Source organism: Panthera pardus, unplaced genomic scaffold (genome assembly GCF_024362965.1).
Source record: "Panthera pardus isolate Hobbes unplaced genomic scaffold, ASM2436296v1 HiC_scaffold_6, whole genome shotgun sequence".
In the NCBI taxonomy this organism is placed as follows: Eukaryota; Metazoa; Chordata; class Mammalia; order Carnivora; family Felidae; genus Panthera; species Panthera pardus.
In genome coordinates, this window is record NW_026526991.1 from 53,489,234 (window position 1) to 53,516,781 (window position 27,548).

Below are 27,548 nucleotides of genomic sequence, written 5' to 3' on the forward strand. Positions count from 1 at the left end.
AACTGAAGAAATATGATCAAGTACTAAGGTACTAACAGTGTGAATTAAAATCAATGAAACCTTGGAGTGCCTGGGTGGCTCAGTCAGTTAGGCCTCTGACTTCAGCCGTCTGACTTCGGCTTGGGTCATGATTTCATGGCTTGTGAGTTCAAGCCCCATGTCGGGCTCTGTGCTGACAGCTCAGAGCCTGGATCATGCTTCGGATTCTGTGTCTCCCTCTCTGTCGGTCCCTCCTGTGTTCTTACTCTGTCTCTCTCAAAAATAAATAAAAAAATTTTTTTAATTAAAAAAAAAGAAAATCAATGAAACCCAAATATCAAGTAAAAAATTTTTTTCAGATCTAGGGACAAAGGGCACCAAGAAGAGGATGAGTATAGCAATGTTTTGGTCTTAAGAACAAAACTCTATAGGGGCACCTGTGTGGCTCAGTTGGTTGAGACCAGTTCTTGATTTAGGTTCAGGTCGTGACCCCAGGGTGGTGGGATCAAGCCCCAGGTCATGGGATTGAGCCCTGCATCAGGGACTCTGCACTGAGCGTTGAGCCTACTTGATTCTTTCTCTCTCTCTGCCTCCTTCCCTCACTTATGCTCTCTAAAATTAAAAAAAAAAAAAAAAATTAAATAAAAAATATTAAAAACAAAACTCTATAAATGTATATACACATGTTCACACTATTTCCTAGTTATTTCTGCCTACGGAAAACAGAATAAAAATGTAAGAGGGTAAAAACAAAAGCTTTTCAGTAACAACTTTGATTTACTCATCTACCTTTATTTAATGATTAAGATAAGATGTTCTCACTCTTAAACATATTGGAAAAGTTACAAATTATAACAGAATAATATGTATTTTTTTATTGGCCTAAGTTTTTAAAATACACTATGCTCTACTCATGAAATCTCAACTTCACGCCTTTTCATATTTTAATAACTTAGAGCTGCAGAATTCTTCTTTTATTTCGTTGTAGAATTTTCTTAAACATTTCTTCCCAATTACAGTGAGTCACCAGAAGAAACTGCACCATAAAGAAGAGACTGTCTTTTTACAACTTTGAGTCTAAATCTGCTCCTCTCATGTGAAATGGAGTCTGCTGACCCACCCACAGCAGAGTATGGGCTGAGTGGCAGTTGTTGGCTTCCACTGATCAATCCAATCTCTTGTTCTACTCCTATGACCAGGTAAGCACATTTATGTTGAAGTTCTTTACAGCCACATGTAGTCTGTTTCTATGAAACCCAACAAAAATGACCTTGTTCCTAGAGCAATTTACCCCAATGGCTTTGTTAACAGAATGGCTTATTACCCACATACATGCATTTAACACAAAAATCAGAAGAACTGACATTTTCCAAAGCAGGGTGACATAAGTAGGCTGTGAAATACATAAATAATTAAGGTTTAAAGTCTATAAGTGAGTAAATTTTTAAATTTTTCCTCATATTTCTGAGGAAGCAATCAGTTAACAGAAAAGCTGGAAGTAGTTCTGGGATGAAACAATAGGTACTACTCTGCCTATACAGGACAAAAAATAACACCTGGCCAGTTATATGCCTTTTCCTTTCCACGTTTTTTTTTTTTTTTTTATTAAAAATTGAGGTATAACTTACATACAATAAAAAACAGATTTTTTAAAAGTTTGTTTATTTTGAAAGTGAGAGCACGTGTGTGCAAGTGGAGAAGGGGCAGAGAAAGAGGGAGAGAGAGAATCCCAAACAAATAGGCTCTGCTCATGGGGCTCGATAGGAACCATGAGACCATGACTTGAGCTGACATCAGAATGGGGATTCAATCTCATATTTAGAATATTCCATACCACAGGAAGGAAAACCCTGTAATTCCTCTTTTAAAATATTCTATACCTAGGAAAAAGTACACATTCTAAAAGACTAGATGTAAGTATATATTGTTCATGGTTATGTTGAAAATATGAACCTTATTCTAAAATAATATAGACCATTTTCCAATATTCAAATTATAAAAAACTACTAAAGCTACACAAACAGCCTTCATTTTTAAAAAACTAGATCTTTATTTATTAGGTTTTACATTTATTTATTTATTTATTTATTTATTTATTTATTTATTTATTTAATTTTTGATGTTTATTTTTGAGAGACAGAGTGTGAGCAGGGGAGGGCAGAGAGAGAGAGAAGGAGACACAGAATCTGAAGCTGGCTCCAGGCTCTGAGCTTTTAGCACAGAGCCTGATTTGGGGCTTGAACCCACCGACCGAGATCATGACTTGAGCCGAAGTTGGGTATTTAACTGACTAAGCCACTCAGGTGCCCCATACTTTTAAAATTTTTTAATGTTTATTTTTGAGAGAGAGAGAGACGGGGGGGGAGGAGGGGCAGAGAGAGAGAGAGAGGGAAACACAGAATCCAAAGCCAGCTCCAAGCTCCAAGCTGTAAGCCCAGAGACTGATGTGGGGCTCAAACTCATGAACCATGAGATCATGACCTGAGCCAAAGTCTGACATTTAACCAACTATGCCACTCAGGTGCCCCAGGTTTTAGCTTTTAAAATAAAGTAACTATCATGGAAGTTTTTTGGTTTTTGTTTTTTTAAGTTTATTTTGAGAGAGAGAACATGAATAGGGGAGGGGTAAAGAGAGAGGAAATGAGAGAGAATCCCAAGCAGGCTTCACACTCAGGGCTCATATTCATAAAGTGTGAGGTCATGACCTGAGCCAAAATCAAGAATCCGACGTTTAACCAACTGAGCCATCTAGGTGCCCTATCACAGACGTATTAAAAATGATGCTTATTTTGTCAAAACTCAGCAAATATATAGTTAAGACTGGTACATTTCATTTTATGTAAATTTTATATGGAAATAAAAAGCTAGGATTTTTATATACATTTAACATTAAGCTCTAGGAGAGCAAAAAGGATCAAACATTAGAGACTACTTTTGGTAAAAAAAGGAAAAAATGAACATGAAGAACACACAAAACTGCTGATGGAAAGAATAAATATGCTTATGCTTTAACATAAACAGGAACAAAAAAGCCAAATATAAAATAATAATTTGTAAAAATGCAATAATATGTACAGCATGCTCATAATTTTATAAACCAGTATTTCTGTTCCATTCACTTTTCTCTACCCCCCTCACCACTATCATCAGAACTGAAGGTATAATCTACACTGGGGCTTCTCAATCTCAGTATTATTGACATTTACACATTCTCTCTGCCTATAAAATTCTTCACATTTCATCCTACCCTTGCCTGATGGAACTACTACTGACCATTCAGACCTCAGGTAAAATACTGCTTCCTTAGGGAAGCTTACCTGGAACTCATAGGCCTGGTCAAATAACTATTATAAGCTTACAAAGCACCACTCCTTTGTAGCATTTATCACTGTAGCAATTTTGCATTTATTTATGTAATTACAGTTATTCCCTTATGCCCATGACAACAAAGATGTTGTGTATTTTATTCATCATTGTATCCCCTAGAGGCTAGCCCATATGAGGTAAATTACACATTTTCTCAACAAAATGAATGAAACTGTGTATGCTTATGCACACACCACACATAAACAAAAACTGACATTAAGACTCATTATTCTTGGGAAGTAGCATTATATACAAATTTTTTAAAAATCTCCTAAATTTTTCAAATTGCCTTTAAAATGAGTTACTTGTTTAACTAGAGGGAAAAATGCATATATACCTAAAGGTTGCAGTAAATATCTTCTAGTGTTAAAGATTCTTGCTACTCCGGCCAATGTTAAAACCCAGGTCTCTGCCCACTGCTTCTCTGCTGTGTCCCTTGAATGATGAATGAGAATATTCCCACCTCCAGACTCAATCTTTTCTTTGTCTGCAGTGGTAGAAGATTCCCGAACTCGGTCCAATAGATGAAAGAGAACCTGAATATTTATAAAAATGCATATAAAAATAACATAGCTTAAATAAAAGCATAGCAATTAAGAACTGTCACAACAAAAGTCACAAGAAATTACATCAGACAGATCAATCCAATATATTAGAAAAAATAGAAGTATTATATTAAGTTTATACTTGAAGTTATAGAATATGAAAAATGTTTTAATTTGATTGGATATTTTCTAAGACTTGTTGACGTATCAACAGAGCATCTATGGGGTAATGTGTAAGAAGGGACTGAAGCTAAGGAATTCAGTCCAGGCAAAAAACAGAATTATAGAAGACATCTAAATAGAGGTTATAACTCAAGTTTCGGGACTAGATGAGGGTGCTTGAAAATATCAAGCAGGAAGTGTCTGGGACTTGGAGAATGTTTACATTTAAAGCGTAGATTCAGGGGAAGGAGTTGAAGAAAAAAAATAAAAATGAAAAAGACAAGCAAAAGCATTCTGTGAAACAGAAGCCAAGGGAAGAGAAATTTCAAGGAGAAAATAGCCAACAGTATTAAATGCTACCAAAAAAAAAAAAAAAATGAGTAGGATAAGAACTAAACTTAGGGCGAACATTTTGGCAATTAGAAGACTACCTGTAGCCTATGAACAATTTCTGTGGTTCTCAAAATATGGTCTCAGAACCAACAGCATAGCATCACCCAAGAAATTCACAGACATGCAAATTCTCAGGCTCTGTGACAGGGGGATCAAAAAAAATCACAAACTCTGGGGGTCTGGGGGTGGTAAGACTTCAAGGGGACTCTGTTACTAAGGTTTAAGAGGCTTTGAATTAGAATAATCTAGAAATCATATTAAAGGGTCAAGAGAATGCAGGAGAGGTGAGGAAGGAAAAAAATTCATTGAGAATTAGGCAGCAAGATTAACAATAAAGCTGTTTAAAATGAAAATAGGAATCAGAGAAAATATCAGTTTGTTTTTTAAAATACTAGTAAGGGAGACTAAAGCATGTTTATGATCTGAATAAGAGCCAACAGATAGAGCTGAAACAGAACATAGGGGAAGGAGAAGAGATTTTAATTATTTTTATTAGTAAATGCACATTAATTTTTTAAATGTTTATTTACTGATTTGGAGAGAGAGACACAGCAAAAGAGAACGTGAGCGGGGGGGAAAGGCAGAGAGAGAAGGAGAGAGAATCCCAAGCAGCTCCACATCATCTGCCCAGAGCCCAAAGCATGGGTACATTATTAATTTTTTAAGAAGACATTCTGGAGTCTTTTTTATTAAATTGAAAAAAAATTGTTAAATACAATTAGGATTTACTATGTTGCCTATTACCAAACTTAACTGATCTCAGAAATTCACAAAAGCAGTGTAAAGACGATGAGCAGAATTTTATTTTATTTATTTTATTTTATTTTTCAGGTTTATTTTTAAGTTTATTTAGTTTGAAAGAGAGAAAGAAAGAGAGAACACACACGTGAGGAGGGAAAGGACAGAGTGGGAAAGTAAGGGTTATAAGCAGGTTCCTGCTGTCAACACATAGCCCAACACGGGGCTCGATCCCATGAACTGTGAGATCATGACCTGAGCCAAAATCAAGAGTCAGATGCTTACCGGACTAAGGCACCCAGGTGCCCTTGAACAGACTTGTATTAAAATGGAACAGACAGAACCAAAAAGGAAAGCAAAGAGGAGATGCTCAATAATAAGCTGTTAGTTTTGTAAAAAAGGCTTAGAGGATAAAAAAGAAAAAGAAAAAATGAAACTGTATATTTAATGAACAAACATACAGAATTTAACACTTAGAGGTTACTTCTGTTTGCTTAGTCTGCAAGTAAATTTCACTATTGTTGATATTCTTTCATTTATAAAATTCGTAGTTGATTACATTTCAATTATGTGGTTTTGCCACTTGGAAAAACAGGGAGAAAAAAGGGACAAAGGCAGAAATCAGAGACAGATATTAAGAGATGAAGATAGAAAAAGAGAGAATAGGCTTTCAATATGTAATTTGCTCCATGGTGTAACTTATAGCAGGACAAAACTAACATTTTGTCTGGCCAAAAGCACAAATGCATGGAAATTCTTCTTTAAAAATTAATAAGAACAAATTTAATTGAAAAATTTTTAAATCTGTCTCAAATGCTAATAACTCAGGCTAATACACAATACCTTCCAAATAACAGTATGCCATGTTGAATGCTGTAACAAAGTTCCATGTGCACCAATTGTTGAAAACAGAGTTTGCCCTGCACTTTTCCTCACAGCAGGACGGGGGTCCACACATAGTTCACCCAATTTTGCATAAAGACACAGCCACAAGCAATCAAACGGTGGTGCAGGGTGGAAGGGCCGATTTAAAACCACTCCTTTTTCTTCTGCCTGTTTTTGCTGTGCTGCCTCTTCTTTATTTAATTCCTTTTCAATAGTTTCCCCTCTTTGGAAAAAATAATCTGAAATATTCCACTAAAGAGCAAAGTAGAAAAATACCATTTCACTCACAGATTTTATTTTAAACACATAAATAAATATTCAATACATGATTGGTTGCTTTAACTTTCAGAAACAAAACCTTAAAAAGTCACTTCAGAAATTCCTTTTCTAGCAGAATAGATTTGAAAACATCTCTGTCATATGTCTCCATCTGATTTCAGGAGAATATGGGGAAACAATCTTGTGCTGACATTAATATTTTTAAATATTTTTGTTATGAAACATTTCAAGAACATACAAAATAAAACAAAACAAAAAACAGGGAAAATGTATCACCATATCAATGTACCCAAAACCTATTATTAACATTTTGGCATATTTATTTCGTGCCTATATTTTATAAAAAATTAACCATGATACCATTATGACACCAAAAAAATTATTAACAGTTCTTTAATATCATTTAATGACATTTTATAATTTCATAGAACAATTACTATATCCTAACGTAGCTTATGACCTCATTCTCAACCACAGTACAGTGTATGAATTAATGAGAATTACACCAATGATAAAAATGTAGAGAATCCTATAAACATAAATATAAGAGGTGACACCAGGCAGTAATACAGTCAACACTGAATTAAATACTCTTTGGGAGGGATTCTATATGTGTGCTTATTTTCTTTCCTATGATTACATTTTAATAGTAACTTATCTAGCTTGTGAGGGATATCTGACTTTAAAATTTTCTGGCTTATAGAGGCGTCTGGGTGGCTCAGAAGGTTAAAAGTGTCAGACTCTTTCATTTCAGCTCAGGTCCTGATCTCATGGTTCAGGAGTTCAAGCCCCACGTTGGGCACCTCGCTAACAGTGCTGAATCTGCTTGGGATTCTCTCTCCCTCTCTCTCTGCCCCTCTCTTGCTCATGCTCCCCCACTCAAAAATACATAAACTTTAAAAAAATAAAAATAAATAAGTAAAAACTTTTGGCTTATAATAAACTTTTAAAAATGTAAATAATTGCCTTTAAATGCATTTATATTGGAAACAGCTTTGTTTATTAATGTAATATTAATAACATCCTAACTTAGATTTTACTTCTACATTCAAAGTAAGTAAAATGAGGCTCAAAAGGTCAGTCATTAAACAATTAACAACAGGCACAGAGAATTAAAATACAAGTATATCTGTTCCCACAGTCAAGGCTCTTCCATTAACATATGCCTTCTAGTAGCTAACGAAGCAGAGTGGATGAACTACAGGACCATGTAAAGACTTTTATTGGAGCTTTATTTACTAAATAAGTAGTACATGAAAATGTTGCTACTAAAACAATATTGAAAATCAATTAATCCTTACACGAGAGTCAAATAAATATTTCTCTTTTATGTACTATTACTTGTTTACTAAATCCTCTCATGACAAACCTTTTAAAGCAAAATTTCAGCTCAATAGATAAAAATTATTCCAAATATTCTATCAATGAATTATTTCTTAAATTATGTCATTTAATCCTTCATGCAAAATAAAAGTTTAGCATTTAAATGTCATTCAAACAACCCCCATAAAACAAAAAGCCTATTTGCTTAGCATTCATTCTTAATTGCCTAACAATGATTTCTAAATTATATGATCACAAGAAAGGCAGTAATACTTACCAATAAACCTATTGAAGTTAAACTAATATTAAGTTCTTGGTTATGAAGTCCAAAGCTACCTGCTACATCTACAACAATCTGCAGGCATGTGCAAGGCATTGTTGGTAGAAAATCTGTCACAACCAACTGAAGACACTGGAATGCAGTTCGTATCAAGGATTCTCTAAAAAAAAATGAAAAATAAATATATATTTATGCACTTAAAAGAAATGTAAGTAAAAATATACACCTTACAATAATTTGAACCAAGTTAAATTCTATTCTAAAATTTGAACAAGAGGGGTGCCTGGGTCGTTCAGTAGGTTAAGCATCAGATTCTTGATTTCAGTTCAGGCCCTGATCTCAAGGTTCCTGAGTACGAGCCCCATGTCAGGTTCCTCGTTGACAGTGCAGAGTCTGCTTGGGATTGTCTTTCTCTGCCCCTCCCTTGTTCATGCTCTCTCTCAAAATAAATAAAAATAAACTTTAAAATTTGGACCAAAAAATCTCCCCTAATATAGGTCATACGGTATTTTAACATTTACATAAATGTAAAAGAGATACTTATACTTAAATAAATTAACAAACAAAACTGAAGAAAGGATTTTGTATCAACCAGCCAAACAAAAGTTAGACATTAACAAAAAAAGGAAATTGACTATAGCTACTTTCTCACCACTATATCCCACAAATCTAGCATGGTGCCCAGCATATATGCAAATAGACACATAATGAAAATGAGTTCCCCATTCTTTTTTATGTATATCTCATTTAAAATAATCCATCTAGTCTGCATAAGAAAATAGTATACTTTGAATTTCAAATGAAGAGAATAAGAAGTATTTGACTTTAGGGGCACCTGTGTGGCTTGTTCCTTGAGTGACTGACTTTGGCTCAGGTTACGATTTCATGGTTCATTGAGTTCAAGTCCCTCATTGGACTTTATGCTATCAGTGCAGAGCCCACTTCAGATCCTCTGGCCCTCTCTCTCTGCCCCTTCCCTGCTTGTGGTCTCTCTTTCTCTCTCTCTCTCTCTCTCTCTCTCAAAAATAAATAAACATTTTTTTTTTTTAAAGAAGCATTTGACTTTAGAGAGAAATGGCAGTGGGGAAAAATAATAACAAAAGTGAATTATAATAGCTAACACTTACTGTTTGCTATGTCATGTACTTCCTGTTTTACATGTACTAAATAATATCTTACAACAACATCCTATTTTATAACTGCACTGTAAATTAGGAGAAGAAATTTTAGCTTGATTTAAGCTATCGCTGGCTTCCTTCCACTTTAATCATCCCAGTATTTTGTAGAATTTAAGGAAATTTACTACTACAAATAAATAAGAAAGATCAATTTTCCATAATAGATAGTCTCAAGCATTTCAACCATACAAAACTCCTCAACTAGTCATCATGTAAGATGGCATGAGTTCTGCTGCAGAATGAGACAAATATATCCACACATCTAATAGACCTTTCCACTGCAATGTTTCACTTTAAACTAAACAAGTCCATTTTGCTCTTCCTTCAGTATTTACTACTTAGTTAATACCACCACCATTCATTAAGCTGCCTAAGTCAGAAATGTGGGAGTCATTCCTTATTCTATTTCCTATTTCACCCTTCACCTCTATAGTGAATCTGCTAAGTAGCTCAAATCCATCTCCTCCTGTCTTTTTTTTTTTTTTTAACATTTATTTATTATTGAGAGACAGAGACAGAGCATGAGCATGGGAGAGGCAGACAGACTGGGAGACACAGAATCCAAAGCAGGCTCCAGGCTCTGAGCTGTCAGCATAGAGCCCAATGCGGGGCTAGAACTCACAAACTGGGAGATCATGACCTGAGCCGAAGTTAGATGCTTAACTGACTGAGCCACCCAGGCGCCCCATCATCTCCTCCTTTCTATCTCTAGAGAGCACTACAGGCTCTCTCATTTCCCCCCACCCCTCCAGGGTACTGTTAAAGTGATAGAGCTCAAATGCACATCACAATGTTCCTTTGCTTAAAACTCCTAAATGTCTCTCAAATGTACTGAGGACAAATCCAAATACATAGTTTATAAAAGCATGTAAGGTCCCTCATAATTTTGGCTCAGCCCCACTCCAGGGACACAGGCTCTTCCCACTGGAATCGTATTCTTTGGAGCATAACAGACTATTCTTATTAGGATCCTAACACAGACCTTGTTCCTTTTCCATAAGATTCTAGTTTTAGAGCAAGAGCTACCCAACTGTGTAATCATAGAAACTAGCAAGCATAGTATTTAGAATATACTAGGCACAGAATAAATGAACAATAAAATTTTAAAAGTCACTTAAAAGCAAATTCTTAGATTTCCCAATATATGCAGAGAAGTCCTAAGTGTTAATTTATATTTTATCAAATATTTATTTTAATAATATAAACCCCAATCTTTGGATGTGTTACAAAATTTTTTAGCTTGGTGCATTTATATTAATTATGAACTTTGTATTCTTGTACAAATGTCAAATAAACAGCAATTTTTCCATCCTTCCAAAACAAAGGTGAGCCCTAATAATTCACTCCAACCAACTGGAGGTAGGATTAAGAAAAAATGATTCTAGATCTTAGACTTAAACAGGAAGGGCATACATAAAAAATTACCACTTCTGCAACATTTTAGGATGAATTCATTCTTTACCTCTATTACTTTCTGGATGTTAGTTTTAAAAACTTACCCTTGATCATTTCTGATTGCTCCCATGACTCCAAGCACTAATGGCCATCCAGGCCCAAGACTGTCTCCCTGACTCTGAAGAATCTGTAACACACATTCTAATTGCTTAAGTCGGATATCTGGATGGTTAATACTGGACATTTCTTTCAATGGGTTCAATAAAAGCAACTGTAGTCTCTGAAAAGAGGGCAGGAAACTAATTAGAAAGAGAAGCTTTATTGTTACTTTTTAAATTTAAATTCACCTCCACTCAGACTGTAAGAGTAATTAAAAACTTTTCTACTAAAACAAACACTGATTTCTCTGAAGTAATTAAGAGATTTATATGTCACCTTTTTTTAAAAATAAGAGAAATAAAAACCTATCTTTAACATGTTAAATTTCAGATTAAATGGAGTGACTATGCGTTAAAGGACACTAATTAAAGACCCGTATAGAAATTAATCTCTAAAGTAAGTAATCTCTAAGTAAGCTTACCTTCTGTATAATATATATATATAATAAAGGAAATGTGTCTATATACATCTAGCTATATCTGGAGAGAGGAAATAATCCCCAATTTCTAAAACTATCTTTCATAATTTACTCTGTTAATATACATCACGTTTTGTTTGTTTATTTTGAGCAGCAGGCAAAAGTTTATTAGAATATACAATTAAAAAGGAAGAATAGTAGGAAAGCTGTCTTTACAGAGAGGGGACATTCAAAAGTGAATGCCCCTATATCACATACATTTAAATTTAAAATTCTTAATACTACTAAAAAGTGAGTAAGTATGGTACCCATTAACAAAGACAGCGTCAAACGATTAGAATCCACTGGAGTAAAGACAGCATTCTTTTCTAGTCCTTTCAAGACCTGAAAGCACTTGCATCATTTTTACCTGTTTTCTCTTCAAGGATTCATTTATTTGGTTCACTGATTGAAAAAACATTTAAGCTCTCACCTATGTGTCAGGTATTACAGTGAATAGGATTTGGATAAGGGTTTTCTTTTCAAAAAACTTAAACTGTAACAGGAAAAAAATATGAAGTCACTAAAATTTAAGCTCTATAAGAACATATATCTTTTCTGTCTTGCTCATCATTCTATTCCAAGAGCTAAATCACTAGGTAGCATCTTGTATGTACTCAGTAACTATGTATTGAGTAAATTTATAGAATACAATCACCATCTTCATTCCTACTCAATCTTCAAACAAAAGAACTTCAGTGGACTTTTAAAAAACCGTATAAGAGATCTATAAATGATTATATGAGTCAGGACAAAGGACTCAAGACAAAAATAAACTGGGGAAGTACAAAGGAACTTTTTAAATTATTTAAAAATAAAAACTTATTTTATTGTACTTGTCTCTTCTACCACTTGCTTTTCTCCCCATGTAAGGATAATTAGAGAAAAAAATTAGGAATAGTTAGGGACCAAAGCAAGGAGGCTAATAAAGTAGGGCCTCAAAATAAAGTCTTAGCAATGCATGAACAGGGAAACTTCCACAATGGGAGCCCAATTCTAAGTAATTTAGAAGCTTTAATTCTGTGTCATTCACAAGAAGGTTTTCATGATTTTTAATAAAGATAATCCTAAAAATCCAGACATACCAGTCTTCTGTATGATATCCATGGCCTACATATAAAATATTAAACAACACCCATTCTCAGAATATCATCGATTTGATAAATTAAGAAAAAGACTACACATAGGAGAGGATGATTTTACATTAAAAATTTTTTTAAAACAAGGTAACTTTTTTTTTTTTACCTGGTTTTGTGAAAGTGGAGGATCATGACTAAATGTTAATCCTGCTTTAATAAGTGAAGTTAAAGCTTCTGCTCCCCATTCTCTCATTCGAGAGTTTGGATGCTGGCACACCTGAAGACAAAACATTGAACAAAAATTAAATATTTAATTTGTACACTTAAGCTACATATCACACATCAACTGAGAAAAGAAAAATTTAAATATAACATTTTGTATTCTTTCACATTTTAAAAATTATATGAAATGTTCACCAATAAGGGCTGAATAAAAAATTGTATCTAAAATGGAAGTAAGCTTACCTTCTGTATAAGGGGCAAAGGAAGCAATAAAGAGACAGAAAATAAAAGATGAAACTAAACAAGTCACAGAAAAAAAAGGATTTCAAAAAAGTAAATTATATCATCAGAGTAAACAAAAGCAGCAAGCTGATACTAAGGTTCTTAATCAGGCCAACCCTCATAATCAAATACTATGCTAAGATTTTAAAAACTTATTTTTGTGCCATTTGATGAGAATGTCTAGGACAAGAAAATCTGCATTTTTCCTCTATAATAATTCATAAAAGTAATCCCAACAAAATGGGGGAAAAAAATAAAGAAAAGTTCAAGCTCATTTGTTTCTCTTATGAAGAGTAATACCTTTCCTAGCTTACTAAAATAATACAAAATGATCGTGGAAACTAAACCTAAAGTTAACATACACATGCATACTAACAGAAGCAACCATTACTGAGAATCAGCTAATTATTACCAGTCACTCCAACTTGAACACAAGAGTATACAAATCCAGATGAAATTCCCTGGCACTATCTACAATTAGTGATACCACACAGGCTTTTTCCCTTTAGAGAAGAGCTATCTCAGAATCACAGGAAAGGTTATAAAGGAACAGTGTTTATAATGAACTCTCAGCCCCAAATGCCTTAAAGTTTCAGAACTAGCTGAAACTGAGGTGGATCAAGAGACTCTGTAACAAAAGAAAGAGGACCCAAGCTAACAGCTAGAGGAGACTTCAGAGATTTCACTGATGTGTCACCCATTATCAGTCCAAAACACCAACCTATTCCTTCCCCAAGGCAATCATTGCAAAACTTTAGTCCCTAATGAAATACACAGACATAAAGACAAGGGGGAAAAAGTTAATGTTGATTGTTCACATGATCATCCAGAATCCGTAGTTCAATGTGTCTGTCTTTATTCTTAACAAAAGTAAATACAGCATTTAAGAAAAAAGAAGTTACCTCAAGTAGATGGCCAGTTAGAGGTCTCCAAAGAATTTCTATTCGGTGCATGTTAACTAGACCAGTTTCTAACAATTTGGCAACAGCAAAAAGAGATGGTTCCTAGAGAGAAAACATATTGCATTTTGATATTGTAAGAAATTTTTAGTACCTCAACTATAAATAAAACTGACGATACTCTGAAAAGCATGACTATAATTAATATATAATTAGTATAAATTAGCAATAATCATAACAGAACCTTAGTTATCATGAGACAAGCCTTTCTGAAACCCACCCTCAAGTATCCAGGATAGATTCTAATTATAAAATTTGGTTAGGAAGAGAATGCTTTCATGAGAAAAAAGTGAAAAATTCAAAATTATTCCAGACATAGAGTGGCTACTCTTCTGACCAGAAGGAAAGATGCATTCTGTTATAGACTAAACTGTGTCCCCTTAAAAAATATCTATGTTGAACCCTACCCCCGAGGTGATGGTCTCTGGAGACAGGGCCTATACGGGGGTAATTAAGGTTAAGTGAGGTAATAAGGTGAAACTCTGGTAAGATAGGATTAGTGTCTTAAAAGAAGAGACACCAGAGAGCTTCCTGGCGTGCTCTTGAGCACTCCTTCCCACCATGTGAAGACCCAGTGAGAAGACTGCTATCTTTCAAAGCAGGAAAAGAGTCCTCACTTGAGGACCACCATGCAGTGAGAAGACTGCTATCTTTCAAAGCAGGAAAAGAGTCCTCACTTGAGGACCACCATGCTGGCATCTTGATCTCAGACTTACAGCCTAGGCTGATTGATATATATTCTTACTAGTGTAGTCTTCAAATGTCCAGGTTTTATGTGTGAATGTCAGAAAGTATGAAAAAATCCGAAAAGAAACAACAGAGACCAGGGGAAAGAAGTATAGAATCAGGAATGAGGCAGATATTGGAACTGTGAGCTTAGGAAATAACAGAAAAAATACCAGAGACAGGTGACAAACCCCTCTCCTCAGTTGCTAGCATTTCACCAACCAGAAAAGGAATCAGTATTGTTTTAAGACAAATTTGGCCAGGCTGACCTTTGCTGCATGTACTAATGTTACAGGCACCCTAAAAATTTGTGTGGTAGAAGAATGTACCATTGTAGAAACAGTATGATACAGTATGATACAGTGGTTAAGACTGACATTTGTGAAGTTTTAATTGACTAGGACCTCATTTCAACTCTACCACTTAATAGCTATGTAACTTGAATAAGTTACTACTTTCACTAAAATTTTTAAAATTTTTTTAATGTTTATTTAAAAGCAAGAGAGACAGAGCATGGGCAGGGGAGGGGCAGAGAGAGGGAGATGCAGAATTCCAAGTAGGCTCCAAGCTCCAAGCTGTCAGCACAGAGCCCGAAGCAGGGCTCGAACTCACAGAACATGAGATCGTGACCTGAGCCAAGTCAGACGCCCAACCGACTGGGCCACCCAGGCGCCCCTCACTAAAATTTTTTAAATCTATACGATGGGGTAAAAATATACAGAGACAACCACATGTTAGAAAGTATCTGGCAGATAATAAGTCCTCATAAATGTTGCCTAGTATGATTTTCTCCTCCTCCTCCTCCTTCTTAGCCCCAACATGGGGCTTTGAACTCACAACCCTGGGATCAGGAGTCAGATGCTCTACCAACCGAGCCAGCCAGCCACCTCATTCTTCTGCTAATTCTAACCAGGATGAACACAGGAATTGTGTGGCATTTAAAAAAATGTACAAGCTCAGAGCCTGGAGCCTGCTTCGGATTCTGTGTCTCCCTCTCTCTCTGCCCCTCCCCTGCTCACACTCTATCTCTCCTTCTCCCCCTCAAAAATAAATAAACATCAAAAAAAAAATTTTTTTTTAAATGTACAAATGCCCACACCTCATAACCAAAGATTCTTATTCAGAAAGCCTAGAATGTATTCCCGGCATTTGCATTTTTAAAAAACTCCACAGCAGACTTTGATGCCCACAAAAGTTACAGCCACTAGTGAAGTGGTTAAGAATAAACCTCTAGAATGAGACCTATGTGGGTTCAAATCCAAGTTCTAACAATTACTAAATATGTGATCCCAGGCAGATTACTTAAACTCTCTATTTTCATATTTCATCTGTAAAAAGGGGAAACTACCGCCAAACCTCACAGAGTTGTTTTATATTAAATTAAACATTTAAGTGCCTGGCATACAGTAAACTATGAAGAATATTTTTGTCATTGTTATACTGAGTTTGGTAATATGTCTGCACAAGTATCATCCACCACACCTTCTTTCAGGGAAGAATTTGCAAGCTTCATCATAAGCTACTTCTCAACACATTAGCAAAAATTCCTGAAATGAGGACCAAAAATGAGATGACTTTAAATCCACACTAAAGAACACTGATATATATATCTTTCGTTTTAATTTTTTTAATTTTTTTAATGTTTATTTATTTTTGAGAGAGAGAGAGACAGAGAGAGAGAGAGATAGTGATCATGAGCAGGGGAGAAGCAGAGAGACAGAGAGAGACCCAGAATCTGAAGCAGGCGCCAGGCTCTGAGATGTCAGCGCAGATCCCAATGCAGGGTTAGAACTCCCGAACTGTGTGATCATGACCTGAGCCGAAGTCAGATGCTCAACTGACTGAGCCACCCAGGCACCCCAATATATATATCTTTAATCCCTAGAATGTTTAACTCACTCAGAAGAGCTGACATTGTCAAAGTTTTTTTTAATAATTAAGAAAAATATAAAAGTTTCTAATTTTAACATCTGCATATTTATAATAATTTTTATAAAAAGCACAACTGAATAATGAATTGTTCTTTGCCTCCATTTAAACATTTTTTAATATTTTTATAACATTACAACATTAATACATGCAGCAAAGGTCAGCCTGACCATATTTGTCTAAAATTTTTATAGTTTATATTTTTATAAATTTTTATTTCCATTCCACATTCATCACTTCACTTTATAATATTAAATCTTAAAAGAGAGAAACGAGAATCCATTCTCAGGAACATAATCTCCATTCCAACGCATCCATTTTTTCAACATTTGTTCCTTCTAAGCCTCCCTGAAATATATCTGCTCCAACCACTCTCTTGAAATTGTATTCTTCCAGCATAATTATAAACATCAAATCCCTATTTTTTCTCAATTCTCATTGATCCTGACTTCTTGTAACATTTTTCTTTTGATTTCCATGAACTTGCTCTTTCTTATGTAAATTATACCATTCCTTCAATATCCACCTCCAATAACAAACCAATTCATGTTAATTAATCTTAATTCTTTTAGTAGAAATATGCACTTAGAAACATCTTCTATAATAGGACACTAAAGATTCACAGAATATGTCTCACATCACTTAGTATCTATAACTATTTATTTAGATTCTTATACCACTTAAACTACCACTTAACCATGAGCCAGTAGTTCACATGCTGTTAGAAAGTAAAAATCTTAAATATCCTTTATATTTCTTAGCACTATCATGTATGCAGTACACATACCATGGTTACTGAGTTAATACGTAAATTCTCAAGACATTACCACAGAAACTTGCTCATATTTCATTAAAGTACTCTATTAAAAATATATTTGTGCATTGAGTTAATCTTAAAGATGCAGGATTATTAAGGATATCAAGAAATTTACTACTTTACTGTATTTTATATTACCCATGCCTTAATTTGGAGTAAAGTATAAAACATATTTTCAAACACCTACATGGTTATGTAATACTCTAACTATATGCTATAGTATATGAAACTTCTCCTTAATAAGACCTCACTGGTTAATCTTTAAATGAGTCCTACAGATGACAAGCCACAATACAAAGAATTATAATTGAAGACTAAGCAGACAACATAATTTTGGATCTTACAGATACATGTTAAACAAGTTACAAAGCTGCATTCTCTGCTTTTTAATCATGTACTAGGTATCTTCACTTACTTGTAAATGGTTACACCATATTTATTTTAAAACATAGAAGGCATTTTACATAATTTCTAAAATATAAACAAATCCATATATTCTTGTGCTGTCCAAGTATAATAGAAAATGATATTTTGATTACAGAAAGAAATGCTCTTGAATGCCAATATTCAAAAGTACTATATTCTATTCATTCAGTCAATAAGTAAAGGAAAAATTTAATTTTCAAGGTAGGGAGAATCATTACCTTTACTAAGAAATGATTAGCTCCTTATTTCCATCCCAATGAAGGCAAGAGAAACTGAGACATATATATATATTGCTTGACTTAAACCTTGTATTGTCCCAATCATAAATTGAAATTACAAATATTATTGTGACATTCTATGGAATTCATTTATAAATGTGGTATTACATATATTCTTTTAAAAAATGTTTCTTAAAATATTCAGTACACAACAGAAATGGACACAATTTAAATTTACAATACATTAGACATATCACAAACCACGTCATGTCCTCTTCACTCCCTCTTCAACCTAAATGGCAAAGCTCAACACAGACTGGAAGAAAGTATTAGTCCCACTACTAAAATACTAAGATCACTATGAGTGTACATCTTATTTAACTCAATAATGTACCATATTTAAAACAGAAAGACAGAATATCACACCTTATTATTTCCATAGGCCATATCCATTGCTTCTAGGGATAAGGAGCAAAGTGCATTTATTAAATGATGCAATGATACATCATCAAGATACCTATAATGAAAATGAAGAAGTATGACATTCTGATCTAAAATATACAGCTAATAATATTTATTTCAATTTCAAAAACTGATTCTTTTTTTAAAAAATTTATTTATTGTTTAACTTATATCCAAGTTAGTTAGCATATGGTGCAACAATGATTTCAGGAGTAGATTCCTTAATGCCCCTTACCCATTTAGACCACCCCCCCCCCCCCACAACCCCTCTAGCAACTCTCTGTTCTCTATATTTAAGAGTCAAAAACTGATTCTTACTGTGAGCTTTCAAACAATCTTGAAAGTATATTGGAAATCACTGGTAAATCTGTCATCACTGCTGTTGTGAGAACCTAAAAGAAGAGTACAATTAAATGTAACATATGAACATATTGAGAAGCACAAATTCAGTAAGACTAACTACAGCTTACTGTACTGGGTCCTTCTACAGCTCTCCCAGGTTTCAAGGCACCACCACTACTAGGCTTTAATCCCAGAATCCATACAAGATGCTGTGAAATTAAAGAAAAAAAATAACTAAATTTGTAAAATTGTAAAAACCCTAATAACTAAAATTAAAAGTCATTAGTAACTCTTAATAACTAAAATTAAAATCAGAAGTAGGTTTCCAATAATTAAATTTAAATCGGTAACTGCTATTCATATAAAATACTTAAAACACCAAGCATAGGCAGAACTTAGGCCATTAAGAGAAGCCACATCTTTTTTCTTTTCCAACTTTTCCTTCTTCAAACTTACTGTCTATTCTTTAGGCTTCCCCAAACTACCAACAGGCATTGCTTAATTTAATTGGTAGCACCTAGATATAAAAAGAACACTGATCTTTGACTCAGAGCCTACAACATACCTGTAGGGTCGCCAAGACAAGTTGCCATGATGTTCCAAGAACAGCTCCATGGCAGTGTGCCAAGTTAAGTAAAGTCCTCATACACTGGATATTTTTGGAAGTGAGCTATATTTAAATAAATATATATTTGTAAGAATTGTTATGCATCCTTGTAAAGCAGGATTATCATATTCAAATATTTTTTTAAATAAAAAAACAAATATATTAAGAAAATAGGTGTGGATGGTTTGTATAGAACAAATTAATTTGCTTAAAAATTGTGTTACCATCATTGTTATGATAATGTCAGTTGTCTTCTAAAGGTATCAATCATCCAAGTAAAATAAATAACTATAACAACAAAATCTGACAAACAAAAAGAAAGGTACAGGGGACAGAGTTAACAAGGCAGAGTAGTATAGGGACCCTGAGCTTGTCTTGTCCCTGAAACACAGCTAGATCAGCATCAAGACATTTTGAACAGAAATTGAATAAGAAATTGATCTCATGATAAATGCAACAATTTGCATAATATGAGCCAGAGAACTTGGCAGGAATGTCATGCAGAGGGGTGAAATAGGGGAGAGAAAAACCGTGGAGCTGCAGAGTAGGGTGCCATTTTCACAGAGAGAGGGCAGAGAAAGGGGGAGAGTGCAGAGCATCAGGATTGCTCAAGAAAAGCACTCCCCACCCCAACAGAAGCTGGAGAGAAAGAGAAGGAAAGAGTGAGAACACTCACAGGGAACTGGACAAAACATTTGTTCTCCAAAACCATTAATGGAGAGAGGGGAGAGGGTTTCAATACCACCAGGGTTCTATAAACAATGGAGCGCAATGTCTGAAGGTTCAGAGATCAGTGCCTGACGATGCTCCAGTGAGGAAGTAGGGCAAATCCCCAGGAGCAGGCAATGTGGACTGAGGGATCCATGTGCAACACGGAGAGAAGCGGTTCTCCTGTCTGGAGTGCGTTTGATAGAGGCTATCTGTCCTCCCCATCGGCAAAAGTCCCAGCGGACTCTGGAGAGCTGTCACATTTACTGATAGTAGAACAAAGGCACCAGAGTGCAGCAAAACTGGCTGGGGTATGATTTACCAAAAACTCTGAGCCACTGCCACTGCATGATCGCACAAATATTTTCTGGGGAAAGCCAGCATCTGGTGATTGCTCAGCGAAACCCTCCCCCAGAGAATCAGTGCAGGTCAAAGATGAAGGTGTCTATGAAGTATGGGGTTTTGAAACACAGCCCCATCTGAGATAAAACTGTGGAGGGAGGCATTACCTGGCAGGCAGACAGCTTGGACACAGACAGGGTAAAGGCAAGGAGCAGACAGAAGCCTGATACAAAGGAGGGGTACTTGATCACGCATCTGTGAGGGCACGAAATTCCTAATCCAGAGACTAGAGAGCTGGGTTAAGCTATTTTCACCCCTCGCCCATGCATTCGCAGACCAGGATTGACCCCACTGAGCTAAGCAGCACCACCAAGTGAAGAATACAGCTGATACACCAAGCCCTGCCCACCTGCATCCTCCAGAGACATCCCCCAGAAGACCAGCACAAATCCTCTCCACGTGCTTAGTCTACTGACCATAGAGTGCATCAAAGTTTCAGTTCTAGGGGTGCCTGGGTGGCTCAGTCGGTTGGGCGTCCGACTTCGGCTCAGGTCATGATCTCGCGGTCCGTGAGTTCAAGCCCCGCGTTGGGCTCTGTGCTGACAGCTCAGAGCCTGGAGCCTGCTTCAGATTCTGTGTCTCCCTCTCTCTCTGACCCTCCCCCGTTCATGCTCTGTCTCTCTCTGTCTCAAAAATAAATAAACATTAAAAAAATTAAAAAAAAAGTTTCAGTTCTAGGGGAAACTGGATTTAACTTTATTCGGGTTTCGTTCTGTTTGCTTGCTTGTTGGTTTGTTTTCTTTGCTTCTGTTTTTGCTTATGCTGTTTTCATTTTTCTTTCTTTTCTTTCTCTTTCTTGGATACATAAAGAGCAATTTTTATCCTATTTTATTCTATTATTAAACATTTTTTAATTTAAAATTTTAATTTAATTTAATTTAAAAAATTTTACTTTTTTTCCCCTCTTTTTTCTATCAAACCTCTCTCCACAAGAAGACTGAAATACACCTAAGATCTGGCTTCCTTTATTTGATTTTGTTTTATTTTAATATTACTTTATTATTAACTTTTTTCTTCCTTCAAAATGACATGATGAGAAATTCACCCCAAAAGAAAGAAGAGGAAGAAATGATGGCCAGGATTTAATCAACACAGATATAAGTAAGACGGTCTGAACTAGAATTTAAAACCATGATTATAAGAATACTAGCTGGGGTTGAAAACAGAATAGAAGACACCAGGAAATCTCTTTCTGCAGAAATAAAAGAGCTAAAATCCTGTTAGGATGAAATTAAAAATGCTATAACCGAGATACAATCTCAAATGGATGATATGACGGCAAAGATGGATGAAGCAGAGCAGTGAATCCGTAATTCAGAAGATAAAATTATGGAAAATAATGAAGCAAAAAAAAGAGGGAAACAAAGGCGAAAGATCACCATACAAGACTTAAGAGAACTGAAAGATTTATTAAGGAGGAATAATATTCATATCATAGGAATCCCAGAAGATGAAGAGAGAGAAGAGGGGCAGAAGGTTTATGTGAGCAAATTATAACTAAAAACTTTCCTAATCTGGGGAAGAACACAGACATCAAAATACAAGAAGCACAGAGAACTCCCACTGGACTGAACAAAAACTAACCATCACCAAGGCATATTGTAGTCAAATTCACAAAATACACAGACAAGGAGATGATCATGAAAGCAGAAAGTGAAAAAAAAGTCTTTAACCTACAAGAAAAGACAGATCACGTTCATGGCAAATCTGTCCAAAGAAACTTGGCAGGCCAGAAAGGAGTGGCAGGAAATATGCAACGTGCTAAATTGGAAAAATATGCAGCCAAGAATTATCCAGCAAGGCTGTAATTCAGAATAGAAAGAGAGACAGAGTGTCCCAGACAAACAAAAACTAAAGGAATTCATGACCACTAAACTAGCCCTGCAAGAAATTTTAAGGGGGACTCTTTGGAGAAAAAAAATGAAACAAAACAAAAGAGACCAAAAGTAACAAAGACTAGAAAGGACTGGAAAATGTCACCAGAAACACCACTCTACAGGTAACACAGAGGCACAAAATTCATATCTTTCAATAACCACTCTAAATGTAAGTAGACTAAATCTTCCAATCAAAAGACATAGGTATCATAATGGATAAAAAAACAAGACCTGATCTATATGCTTACTACAAGAGACTCATTTTATACCTAAAGGCACCTGCAGATTGAAAGTAAGGGGATGGAGAACTATTTATCATGCTAATGGACATCAAAAGAAGGCCAGAGGAGCCATTCTTATATCAGACAAACTAGATTTTAAAACAAAAACTGTAACAAAAGATGAAGAAGGGCATTATATCATAATTAAGGAGTCTATTCACCAAGAAGATCGAACAATTGTAAATATTGATGCCAACTTGAAAGCACCCAAACACATGAATCAATTCATTACAAACATACAGAAAGTCATTAATAATAATACAGTAATAGTAGGGGAATTTAACACCCCACTCTAGCAAAGGACACATCATCTAAGCAGAAAATCAACAAGGAAACAATGACATGCTGGACCAGATAGACTTAACAGATATATTCAGAACATTTCATCCTAAAGCAGCAGAGTACACATTCTTCTGAAGTGCACATGGAACATTCTCCAGAGTAGATCACATAATGGGACACAAATCAGCCCTTGACAAATACAAAAAGACCTATCTCATCCCATGCAGATTTTCAGATCACAAAGCTATGAAACTTGAAGTCAACCACAAGAAAATATTTGGGAAGATCACAAATACTTGGAGATTAAAGAACATCCTACTAAAGAAAGAATGGGTTAACCAAGAAATTAAAGAGGAAATTTAAAAAAGTACATGGAAGCCAATGAAAATGAAAACACGACAGTCCAAAGCCTTTGGGAAGTAGCAAAGGCCGTCATAAGAGGGTAGTATATAGCAATCCAGCCCTTCTTAAATAAGGAAGAAATGTCTCAAATATACAAATTAACCTTACATCTAAAGGAGCTGGAAAAAGAACAGAAAATAAAGCCCAAAACCAGGAGAAGGGAAATAATGAAAATCAGAACAGAAATCAATACTGAAATTAAAACAAACAAACAAACAAACAAACAAAAAAAAAAGGGGAACAGATCAACAAAACCAGAAGCTGGTTCTTTGAAAGAATTAATAAAAATAATCAGACTTACCAAAAAGAAAAAGTAAAGTACCCAAATAAATAAAATCACTAATGAAAACAGAGAGATCACAATCAATACTGCAGAAATACAAACAATGATTAGAGAATATTTTGAGCAACTGAATGCCAACAAATTGGGCAATCTGGAGGAAATGTATAAAGTCCTAGAAACATACAAACTACCGAAACTGGAATAGGAAGAAATACTAAATTTGAACTGGCCCATAACCAATAAAGAAATTCAATCAGTCATCAAAAATCTGCCAACAAACAAGAGTCCAGGGCTGGATGGATGTCCACGGGAATTCTACCAAACATTCAAAGAAGAGTTAATACCTATTCGTTTCAAGCTGTTCCCGAAAATACGATGGACAGAAAGTTTCCAAACTCATTCTATGAGGCCAACATTACCTGATTCCAAAACCAGACAAAGACCCTACTAAAAAGGAGAATTATAGAACAATTTCCCTGATGAACATGGATGCGAAAACTCTCAACAAGATACTAGCAACCTGAATCCAACAATACATTAAAAGAATTATTCACCATAATCAAGTGGGATTTATTCCTGGGATGCAGCGGTGGTTCAGTATCCACAAATCATTCAACATGACACATCACATTAATAAAAGAAAGGATAAGAACCACATGATCCTGTCAATAGATGCAGGAAAAACATTTGACAAAATACTGCATTCTTTCGTGATAAAAACCCTCAAGAAAGTAGAGATAGAAGAAACACACCTCAACATCATAAAGGCCATATGCAAAAGACCCACAGCTAATATCATCCTCAATGTGGAAAATCTGAGAGCCTCCCCCCAAAGGTCAGACACATAATAGGGATGTCCATTCTCACCACTATTGTTCAACATAGTACTAAAAATCCTAGCCTCAGCAATCAGACAACAAAAAGAAACAAAGGCATACAAATCGGCAAGGAAGAAGTCAAACTATCACTCTTCACAGACAACATGATACTCTATGTGGAAAACCTGAAAGACTCCACCAAAAAAATGCTAGAACTGATACATGAATTCAGTAAAGTCACAGGATATAAAATCTACATACAGAAATTGGCTGCATTTCTATACACCAATAATGAAACAGCAGAATATCAAGGTATCGATCTCATTTACAACTGCACCAAAAATCATAAAATACCTAAGAATAACCCTAACCAAAGAGGTAAAAGATCTGTATGCTGAAAACTATAGAAAGCTTATGAAAGAAACTGAGAAGAGACAAAGAAATGGAAAACATCATGCTCATGGGTCAGAAGAACAAATACTGTTAAAATGTTAATAATACCCATAGCAATCTACACATTTAATGCAATCCCTACCAAAATAACACCAGCATTCTTCACAGAGCTAGAACAAACAATCCTAAAATTTGTATGGAAGCAAAAGACCCCAAATAGCCAAAGCAATCTTGAAAAAGAAAACCAAAGCTGGAGGCATCACAATCCCGAACTTCAAGATGTATTAAAAAGCTGTAGTCATCAAGAGAGTATGGTACACAAAAACAGACACATACACATATACCATTGGAACAGAATAGAGAATCCAGAAATGGACCCACAGATGTATGGCCATGTAATCTTTGACAAAGCAAGAAAGAAAATGCAATGGAAAAAAAAGTCTCCTCAGCAAATGGTATAGGGAAAACTGATCAGTGACAACCAGAAGAATGAATCTGGACTGCTTTCTTACACCATACACAAAAATAAACTCAAACGGATGAAAGACCTGAATTTAAGACAGGAAACCATAAAAATCCTAGAGGAGAAAACAGGCAACAACCTCTTTGACCTCGGCCACAGCAATTCCTTACTAGACATGTCACTGGAAGCAAGGGAAACAAAATCAAAAAAGAACTGTTGGGACCTCATCAAGATAAAAAGTCTGCACAGCGAAGGAAACAGTCAACAAATCTAAAAGGCAACCAATGGAATGGGAGAAGATATTTCCAAATGACATATCAGATAAAGGGTTAGTATCCAAAATCTATAAAGAACTTATCAAACTAAAAATCCAAAACACCAATAATCCGGTGAAGAAATGGGCAGAAGACATGAACAGACACTTTTCCAAGGAAGACATCCAGATGGCTTACAGACACATGAAACAATGTTCAACATCACTCATCATCAAAGAAATACAAATCAAAACCATAACGAATACCACCTCACACCTGTCAGAATGGCTAAAATGAACAACAGGTGTTGGCAAGGTTGAGGAGAAAAGGGGACACTTTTGCACTTCTGGTGGGAATGCAAACTGGTGCAGCCACTCTGGAAAACAGTACGGAGATTTCTCAAAAAAATTAAAAATAGAGCTACCATACAATCCAACAATTGCATACTAGCTATTTATCCAAAGGATACAAAAATGCTGATTTGAAGGGGCACATGCACCCCAATGTTTACCACAACACTATCAACAATAGTCAAAGTATGGAAAGGGCTCAAATGTCCATTAACTGATGAATGGATAAAGAAGACGTGGTATATATAGGGGCACATGAGTGGCTCAGTCGGTTAAGCATCCGATTTCAGCTCAGGTAATGATCTCTCAGTTTGTGAGTTCGAGCCTCTCTCAACAGCTCAGAGCCTGGAGCCTGCTTCGGATTCTGTGTCTCCCTCTCTCTCTGCCCCTCCCCAGCTTGCACTCGGTCTCTCTATCTCTCTCAAAAATAAATAAACATTAAAAAAAAATTTTTTTTTAAAATGTGGTATAAACATACAATGAATATTACCCAGCAATCAAAAAAGAATGAAATCTTGCCATTTGCAACAACATGGATAGAACGAGAGTATACTGTACTAAGTGAAATAAGTCAGACAGAGAAAGACAAATACCATATGATTTCACTCATGTAGAATTTAAGAAACAAAAAAGAAAAATATAGGGGTAGGGAATGAAAAATAAGATAAAAATAGAGATGAAGGCAAACCATAAGAGACTCTTAAGTATAGAACAAACTGAGGGTTGCTGGAGAGGTGTTGGATGGGGGGAATGGACTAAAGGGGTGATGGGCATTAAGGAGGGCTCTTGTTGGGATGAGCACTAGGTGTTATATGTAAGTGATAAATCACTAAATTCTATTCTTGAAACCATTATTACACTACATGTTAACTCACTTGGATTTAAAAAATAAAAAAAGAAAGGTATAATAACTTTGCTGGGTAGTTAATTGGTAACTAAGGTAAGAAAAGTCCTTCACCATTACTGTTCCTTGAGGCTGGACTGCCAGAGGTTGACCAACTGCCACAACTTGCTGGTGAGATTCACTTGATGGACTTATCATCATAACACTTTGGCCCTGAATGGAATATGCTAGAACACAAAGGAAAGCTTAAATAATTAAGATATACTTTTCACATTATTCAAAGTAATGTTGTATTTTAAAACATTAATCTGATTCAACTAAGTTCAACTATGACACTTACGCAGTTACCTATTATCTATATGCAAACATTTTTGAAATTCAGGAGGTATAAAAACCAATATAATTTAAGCAAATTTTAAGTAATTTTCTAGATAACTTTTTAAAATTATAAAACTTAGGTATACTTTTTCACAAGCAAAATAGAATTAGGACACATTGAGTATTTTAACATATATTCCCAGTAAACTTTTATAGTTAAAGTTAGATGTCAAATCTCACATCTTCAGTCTGAAAACTAAATACCATCTTGAAATATATTTTTATTACATGTAACAAACTTGAGTGTTTTCAAAGTATTGAACAAGAAAAAAAATATCTGAACGTTAAAAGCAGCATTATTGTTCTACTAGTTCGTTGAAAAAAATAAAAACAAAAACAAACAAAAAAACACCACTACTTTTTTTTATTTTTTTTAAGTTTATTTATTTATTTTAAGTAATCTCTAGACCCAATGTGGGGCTCAAACTCATGACCTCAAGATCAAGAGTTGCACGTTTCACTGACTGAGCCAGCCAGGCACCCCAAACCACCATTTCAACAGTATGATATAGTTTACAACAGACTTCCAGATTTATTTTCTTTTAAAAATTTTTTTTAATGTTTATTTATTTTTGAGAGAGACAGACAGTCAAAGCATGAGTGGG

At 35.1% G+C, this 27,548-nt stretch overlaps 1 protein-coding gene across 5 annotated transcripts in view; it reads right to left on the reverse strand.

Annotated features, from left to right (window-relative positions):
* The window catches only part of MON2 (MON2 homolog, regulator of endosome-to-Golgi trafficking), a 121,164-nt gene that overhangs the window by 31,343 nt on the left and 62,273 nt on the right, over positions 1-27,548 (reverse strand). For all 5 annotated transcript variants that reach the window (XM_019454970.2, XM_053895776.1, XM_019454968.2 and 2 more), the window contains 11 exons: positions 26,680-26,792; positions 19,167-19,271; positions 18,730-18,810; positions 18,578-18,651; positions 18,224-18,314; positions 13,625-13,726; positions 12,385-12,495; positions 10,628-10,803; positions 7,948-8,110; positions 6,027-6,320; positions 3,683-3,881 (listed from right to left, as the gene is read on the reverse strand). In XM_019454970.2, coding sequence (XP_019310515.1) covers positions 3,683-3,881; positions 6,027-6,320; positions 7,948-8,110; positions 10,628-10,803; positions 12,385-12,495; positions 13,625-13,726; positions 18,224-18,314; positions 18,578-18,651; positions 18,730-18,810; positions 19,167-19,271; positions 26,680-26,792 — 1,509 coding nt within the window. The remainder of the gene's footprint in view (positions 1-3,682; positions 3,882-6,026; positions 6,321-7,947; positions 8,111-10,627; positions 10,804-12,384; positions 12,496-13,624; positions 13,727-18,223; positions 18,315-18,577; positions 18,652-18,729; positions 18,811-19,166; positions 19,272-26,679; positions 26,793-27,548) is intronic.